The sequence below is a fragment of the Oculina patagonica genome, chromosome 5 (genome assembly GCF_052425735.1).
Source record: "Oculina patagonica isolate OP01 chromosome 5, crgOcupat, whole genome shotgun sequence".
NCBI classification, from domain to species: Eukaryota; Metazoa; Cnidaria; class Anthozoa; order Scleractinia; family Oculinidae; genus Oculina; species Oculina patagonica.
Window position 1 is genome coordinate 26,588,610 of NC_135762.1, and position 7,620 is coordinate 26,596,229.

Sequence of the window (7,620 nt, forward strand, 5' to 3'; positions counted from 1 at the left end):
GGGAGAAAAAAAATATTTTCGTTTTTAATAAGAACCTGTTTAATTAATCAGGCTAAATTGGTTCTTATGTACTTGGTGCTTTATTGGGTAAATTTCAGCATGAAGGTTCTTAATCCACTTGTTCTTATATGCGGGTGTTTACTGTATAGTCGTTCCTAATATATTTTATTCAGTGCATGCATAAAAATTATTTTGGTCATTCAGTACATTCTGACCTTTTACCTCGAGCCCAAAATCAATGGTCTCATGCATTGGAAAGAAAGTATTCTTGATTGTCATTAAATTTAAACTACTGACGTCGCCGTGACGTGATTTCCTGGTTCTTCACCCACAAACTCAGCCACTTTGGCTTCCATACTCGCACGATATCCTTCTCTGTGGTACGCAGAAAACATTGTTGGTGTGAAAAACTGATTGTTAGTTGAATGCTGTGGAAACGTCCCACACATAGCCTCTGACAAACCGCGGCATGTGTTTCCATGACAACAGTTACAGCAGCAGAACGTCAGGCGATCGGCTTCTTCTGCTGATAACTCGGGTCCAGCGCCCCAAAGCCCTGCCTCGAGATCAACATCGATGTCACGCAACGCCTCCTCCCATGTCACGTATGGCGAAGTTTTAACTGCTTTGTCAGGATGCCTAGCAGCTATATAAAGGACTTCTCCTTCGCCAACTTTAGTCTTCCCGTCGCTGTGAAGATTCTTGTCATAATACTGCACTTTGAACCTGAACAAAAGTTGATGAGAGTAAAAACCGTTATTTTACTAGAGAGCAGTTTGGTGGACATTTGTTTGTTTCAGCTTCTTTTAACCAGACTGTATAATATTATACCGCATTAGTTATAACCATACTTCAGATAAACAGGTATCCATATACTAGCGGACTGACACATAAAGTAAAATGTTGAGAACCCTAGAATGAGCATTAAATATCATTTTCCAGCCTATAGTTTTCCATAATTTTTCAAATCCCATACCAAGTTCCATTGTATTTTTTGTTTGTGACTTCCAGTTCCAGTGACCCAATTTTCATTTTTCCAGTACAAACTGCTCAAATCCAAGGTCCCACTTTACCATTCGGCCCCTCTAATTTGTTCCAATTTTCATGAACCATCGTGCAATTTTGGCGGAGCTCCAGAGCGCGAAGCTCGCCAGTGGAGCACCATGGGTAAGGGAAATTGGTAAACCGATGAAGCCTAGAACATTTGGTTATCGAGAGAGCGTACGCGCGCTCGTCCGTGGGCACCTGCTGTTTTACCATGCCAACAAAATGTAGACCTTCATAGCGCTTTACGGTCACATGACTCAACCAAGTCAAAGCTAAACAGACCTATATATTAACCAGCTGGGACTTGTCTTTCTCAGGGCCTGGCCAGCCAGGTCTGGTTGTAATAGGCTTCTTTCGATATATTACAATTCAGCTTGGTAGCGAGGCCTTGTGGACACAAACAAAAGAAACTTTACAAGCATGTTTATTCATTTCTTTTGTTTGTGTCCTCTAAGTCTCGCTACCAAGCTGATCTTTAATATATTGAAATAAGCCTTTTGTAAATACATGATAAGTGGTGACTTGGATAGAAGTGAAAATAAGTGGAGAAGTGGTCGCAAGTCAAATACTCTGAAAAGAGATTTTTCCGAGTTCCCCAACGGGAATCGAACCCATGACCTTACAAAATACCGGTATTCTGGAAGGTTTCACTTCTATCCAAGTCACCACTTATCATGTATCAAATTTTTCATTTGGACATATTTGAGCCTTGCAGTTGGCAGGACATGTGTCACATAAGAACCCAGCATATGACCTCACTCACCATGAGTCCCCCAGAGCTCAGTAGTTAGAGCGTCCAACCGGTATTCTGGAAGGTCATGGGTTCGACTCCCGTTGGGGAACTCGGAAAAATTTTTTTTCCGAGTATTTGACTTGCGACCACTTCTCCACTTATTTTCAAGCCTTTTGTAAGTGCATTTAATTTTTTACCCACGTTGCACAGTAGAGATATAAAGGTTCTTGTAGCGAAAAGGAAAAACATATGCAATTCAAATTTCTATAACTCCTGTCCTCATAGTTGATAAAAAAGTCAAACACAAAAAATGTTTCTTATTATCATTATACCTGTAACTGCTTGGTTGGGATCCAGGACTTCTTTCCACAAATTTGTCTCGAATATCCTCAGCAATATCTCGTCCATCCATTGCTGAAAATGAGCAGCCTAACTTTTTTCTGGCCATGTCCAAGGCAATCAGCAAGGATTCCCCGTAGTCCTGGTCTGAAATGGTGCGGCCACCATCTACTGCTATGATTTTTTTCAGTCGGAGCTTCAGTAAAGGAAGAATGCCAAGGTTTTCAATATGGCCGCCGTCACTTAGGGATAGAACGGGTGGGGGATTGGGACCATGGTTGGTCATTTGCATCATTTTACGCATGAAGTGTATGACGGAGAAGTTGATTGTAAACCATCTGAAGGGAAAGAATTCATAGTTAGAAAGGAAAAGATTGATTGATAAATTACTTAAAGGATGTAATGGAAAATTCACTTAAACCATAGCCACTTATTTTCAACGATTAGGATTTTTCGTCCCGACCGTGCACCGATCTGTTATTGAAACCTGCCCATAACGGCCACCAGTCAAGGGATTCGGTATTCGACTGTACGTATCCAATTAGCGTCATACAGACTTAACGTTGCATATTCCGAGATGCATCATCTCGCTTGATGTAGCAAGCTTAAGTTTTACGGCTTTTAACACAAGATTTAATGAGTATTTCGAGAACATTGAAATCGCTTCATTTGCACGTGCGTTATACATTTTGGCACCTCTCGTGAAATGACAAATTTCTGCGTTATTGGAGAACTTTAAAATAGAAAAGCTTTAATTTTTAGTTTAAAAATTCAGTTAGAGGATCGTTACGACACCTGCACGGATTGAATGGATCAAGATTATTGCCTCGTTCGTAAACAAAATTGTTAATTGGTTGTTCTTGTAGGCTAACGTTCTTTCGGCTCGTCACGCATCATTCGTTGGAAGGTAAATTGCGTGACGAGCCCAAAGTAAGACTGTCAAGAGGCTAATTGTAACCTGGCAAACCTTTACCTTGCAATTCGTTCTAGTCTTCCAGCCTTTCTGTCGCCAGTTGGCACAAGCGCCATTAACCCCATCAACAAAGAAATGCCAATAAGAGTAAGAATTCCAATTACCAAGTATTCACCATTGTTGGTCTTTATATAAATGACGAAAAAGATCACCAACGGAAGAATACGGATGAACTCTATCAGTACTGGAAGTATCTAAAATTATAATAAAAAAAAACTAATATAACTTACAAAGAAGTGAACAAAAAAAAGCAAAGCACCTGTACACGTGGCTGTCTTTTAATGCTCGAATGATGCGTTGATGCGTTTACAAGCGTTAACAACAACAGTAACAACAACAGCAAACCAAAAAACAGGAAACACAGAAACGACAAAAAAAGATAATTGCAACAACAATGGCAGTACCAACCATCCCCAGAACGGCGAATTCTTTTCATGGTCACAAACGAAAGTATGAGGCAATTTTGAGGTGACCTTGACGTTACTTTACAACTTACTTTGATGCATGGTGGCAAGTGCTTATTGGTGACACAGATATACTTGATGTTACCTTATGTCGCTTCACATGTACAGTGATCAACTTTAAAATGTTCCATGATTAACTCCACTCTATATGAAGCCTGAGAGGGAAGGAAGTATTAATTGTAGTTATAACCCAAAAGGAAGCCGAATTAAGAAGGGAAGGCTTTTTTTTTTTGGGGGGAAAGAAAAAAAAAAAAAAAAAGGAGAGAAAAAAAAAAAAGGGAAGGGAAGAATTTAATGGAGGCAGAGAATGAAATGAGGAAATACGGTTAGTTGACCTGTTGTTAACCGACTGCCTGGGTAATAAGTAGTCGACCTATAATATATAACTTAATTCGTCACCTGAATACAGAAGTGTCGCTGTTGCTCCTTCCTCTTATCAGCCACAACCGATGTACCAAACGACAACCCCAACATGACTTTCAAATCTCTGAAGGGCGCCTCGTCACCCTGCATTGCTCCCATCTCGTGGTTTACCGCGGCCGCAGACGTTGCAGCGCAATCCGACAGATAAACGTCCCTGGGTGTCAAATTACCATGAAGCTCTTGATCTTCAGGTGGACGATCAAGGCGTTCAATCCCATGCGGGGTCATAGTAAGGACTTCATAGTGTGCTTCTTTGGGGGAGGTAGTTCGTCGCCATCTGTTGATTGTGGTGCATCCGATGTACGTGGGGGTGAAGTCGTCAAGATCGTCTAAGTTAAGCGCCTGCTTGGAGTTCATTGTCTGGATTTTGGGTTTACCAAAGGTTGGGCAAAAGAGGAAGAGGTCGCGCCATGAGATTCCGCTGCACCAACATCTTCCAATCGTCTTTGGATAGTAAAATGCCTTTTGGATTATCCATCTGCAAATTCATATAAAGGTAAATGTTCAAAAGCAGTACAATGTAGTATAAAACATTGCCATGTTTAGTAAACAGCAATTAAATTTATAGTTGTTTACCATGCATCTAACGAAAAAAGTCTTTCTTGACGCGAAATCTTCTGCGAAAAGAACCCACCCTCTCACAAGTTTAAAGGGACTATGTCGTTGATTTTAACTGATTTTTGAACCGCTGAAATTTTTTTTTGTGTCGCAGGAACCCTTAAAATATTAGTTAATTTTTATTAAAAAAATTGCTACATTGGAGCACTGAAACTGTTTACGAACATCTCGGCTGCGGATGGCTCGGATGGAAACGGATTGCAATTTGAAAGAGTTAGGCATACGTTTTCAAGTTTTTTTCGCCACGTTTTCAAAATATCGATATTTATAGCTTGATTTCTATCTACAATGCAGGTCGGAAAGATTGGGACACTTGTGAAAAGGAGAATTAAATAGTGCAAGAGATACTCCAAGAATTGTAATCGTCGACTCTGTACACGCACAAGTCCCCAATTCCTCTTCCTAAGCCCCCCTCCACCTAGCAATGTTGACAACATATATGCTCTGATCTTGGTGCGTTACATGGTCAATTCTCAACATTGTTTGGGGGGAGGGGGCCTAGCATTCATTTGGCCCACAATTGTGCTCAGTGTCCCAACATTAATGTTATATATTCCTTTAGATGTTCAAAGATAATGTTTATTTAGGGTTAAGTTGCCTACCACTAATTTCATAACACTTTGGTCCAAACTGTTGTGAAATTAGTGATTCTGCCAAGTCCCCGTAATTAACTTTTCCCCGTAGATATAGATATGTTTTAACATTGACCTTACCTGACATACACGTGAACAAGACGTTGCTGTATTGTTCCAATGAGAGGAGCAATCCACATGAGAAGTGCAGACACGCCCAGCAAAAGATTGAAGACTCTATCATCATACTCAATACCCAAGAAGGAATTGATGCGATAAACTCTAATCTGAATAACGAAAGAGAAGGCGTAGAGAACGGTCGCCAGTGTTGCGTTGTTACGCAGAGCTGGAAATGAAATCCAAACGAAGAACAAGGGCATGATGATCAGGATTTTCATCCAAGTTGGAAGATTACGAAGGAATTCGTTTATAAACCACGGGATAAACATCAAACCAAAGAAAATCATGCTACTGGTGGAAAGAAAACTCCATAAGCCTTTTCCTTTCTGAACCAAGCCTTTTATGAAGTAGGATATTAATGAAATGAGAACAGGCACCGCGAACAGTGCAAACCGACGTTCCATCAAACCCGTCTCCCGCCGATCCTGTTCGCATTGTTGAATGGTAATGTTCGGATTTTGTTTCACTACCTCGGGGCACGGACGACCGCCACCTCTCAAAATGCTACCAAAGAAAAAATCGATGATGTAGGCCAGCGGACATGCGTATGGTGCCCACAGCAGTACAGGTGCAAGGAGAGTGACAAATAGTATTAAGGCGACGAGAGCCAGAAACTCCAAAACTGCTTGGCAAGGTTTCTGGAAGTGGCAGATTAACCCAGCACCTCCTCTCATGTGGTCGAAGAATTCCTGATGCCATTTCTTGTTATCTTTTTTTCCATGCCTGTATTTCCAGTCCAGGTAGGCTGTGCCTGTGTAACCGCCCCCTGACACGCAGCTCAGGTAGTCTATAACCACGTTTTTCTGTAGCAGTCTGCGCAAGACTCCTGAACAGAAGGCCGCTGACCGAACCCCTCCACCAGAAAACGATAACCCAAGTTTTGCCATCGAGAGAGAAAACTTGAATTTCGATACTGCAATAGAAGAAACTTTGTTAGGTTATATTGAATTGTCTGGCTGTGAGGGAAGAAAAGCTGGGCTCTAAGGGAATGGTCGAAAAATATATCATTCTTATAATTGAAATTTAAGCCTCGATAAGCCATTTACTGATGGAGAAAGCAAACCTGTTTTATATGTCAGTATACCCCGTACCCCGAGCTGCATATATTCTCACTGCCTTAAGTGCTATTAGCTGCTGCTATGTAATGCCATTTAAGTACAATTGCAAGAAGACCCGAGAAAAGGCAAAAATCGTAACTGTAAGCTGAGAAATGAGGTTTGCTTTTTTTCTCCAAAAAGTTGCAATAATGGTACTTTTGTCAATCTAATAGACAAGATATTGAAATATAAAAATTAGTATAATTGGGCAAAAATCTGAGACAAAATAAGAAAACCAATCAATACTTAAAAATAAGTGAATCAATTAAATGCAAAGATCAGAAGTCGTTGTTTATTTTTTACGGTTGAGTAAGACTCTTCATGACTCTGTTGACATTTGCATTTTAAATGGTGAAACAGGAACTTATGCTAATTTACTTAGTTGTAAAATTAGCCTTGACTAAACTCAATGCATGCAAAAATTGATTTTACATTTAGTTTTCTCTTCCATTGCCAAGTGTACCAGTGGGAAATTTGGGAAAACGTTTTTAAACTTGTTGAAATTAAGGCGTTGGTATACTAATATACCCTAAAAAAGCTACCTTAATACCAAACATTCCCTTCAGTGCCCTCATAGTCGAAATTGAACCCAATTTACAAAACACCCATATATTTGAGCTGAAAAACACCGCGCGTTTACGCGATTAACAAAGCTCCTGTTCTGGCCATGTACCCAAATTGAAATGGCTGACCCTGTTAATTAATGTCCACGTTTGAAATGTTCTATGGAGGGTCCGAGATCTTGAATATTATTGGCCTCCACTCTAGCTCGCAGCCGATTGTCCACGTAGCCCAGTGGTTAAACGTTAGAGCCCGACCAGCGTGCGGTTCTATTCTAGCAGGAACATAGATATTTTCTTTGCCCCGCGCTTGTGACAACAGTCCAGTAGGAAACTGCATCTTTTTTCGTAGTATTTTATCGCGTGCGCATGTTTTGGACCCGTCTATGCAGCTTGTTATTTATTTAGCATGTTAGACTATTGCTTACACGAACGCAATCAATTCTAATATGTCAAGATCTGTGACTCGAAAACAGTACAGTTAAATCACCAAACAAGGGTAAAAAATGTCTTACCTTACACTGAGACGTCCGTTTAATTCGTGTTCGAAAGGGTTTTGGCGTGAATGTCGTGGTCTTGAAAGCTTAACTTTACTCAGCTTTGTTTAACTTATA

At 40.4% G+C, this 7,620-nt stretch overlaps 1 protein-coding gene across 1 annotated transcript; it reads right to left on the reverse strand.

Annotated features, from left to right (window-relative positions):
• Positions 1-7,620, reverse strand: LOC144653549 (uncharacterized). Its single transcript, XM_078513577.1, has 6 exons — positions 7,522-7,620; positions 5,311-6,262; positions 3,956-4,457; positions 3,093-3,286; positions 2,113-2,457; positions 1-726 (listed from the first exon to the last, which is right to left on the reverse strand). Exons 2-6 carry the CDS (start codon positions 6,234-6,236, stop codon positions 285-287), a joined length of 2,409 nt encoding a protein of 802 aa, XP_078369703.1. The 5' UTR covers positions 6,237-6,262; positions 7,522-7,620; the 3' UTR covers positions 1-284.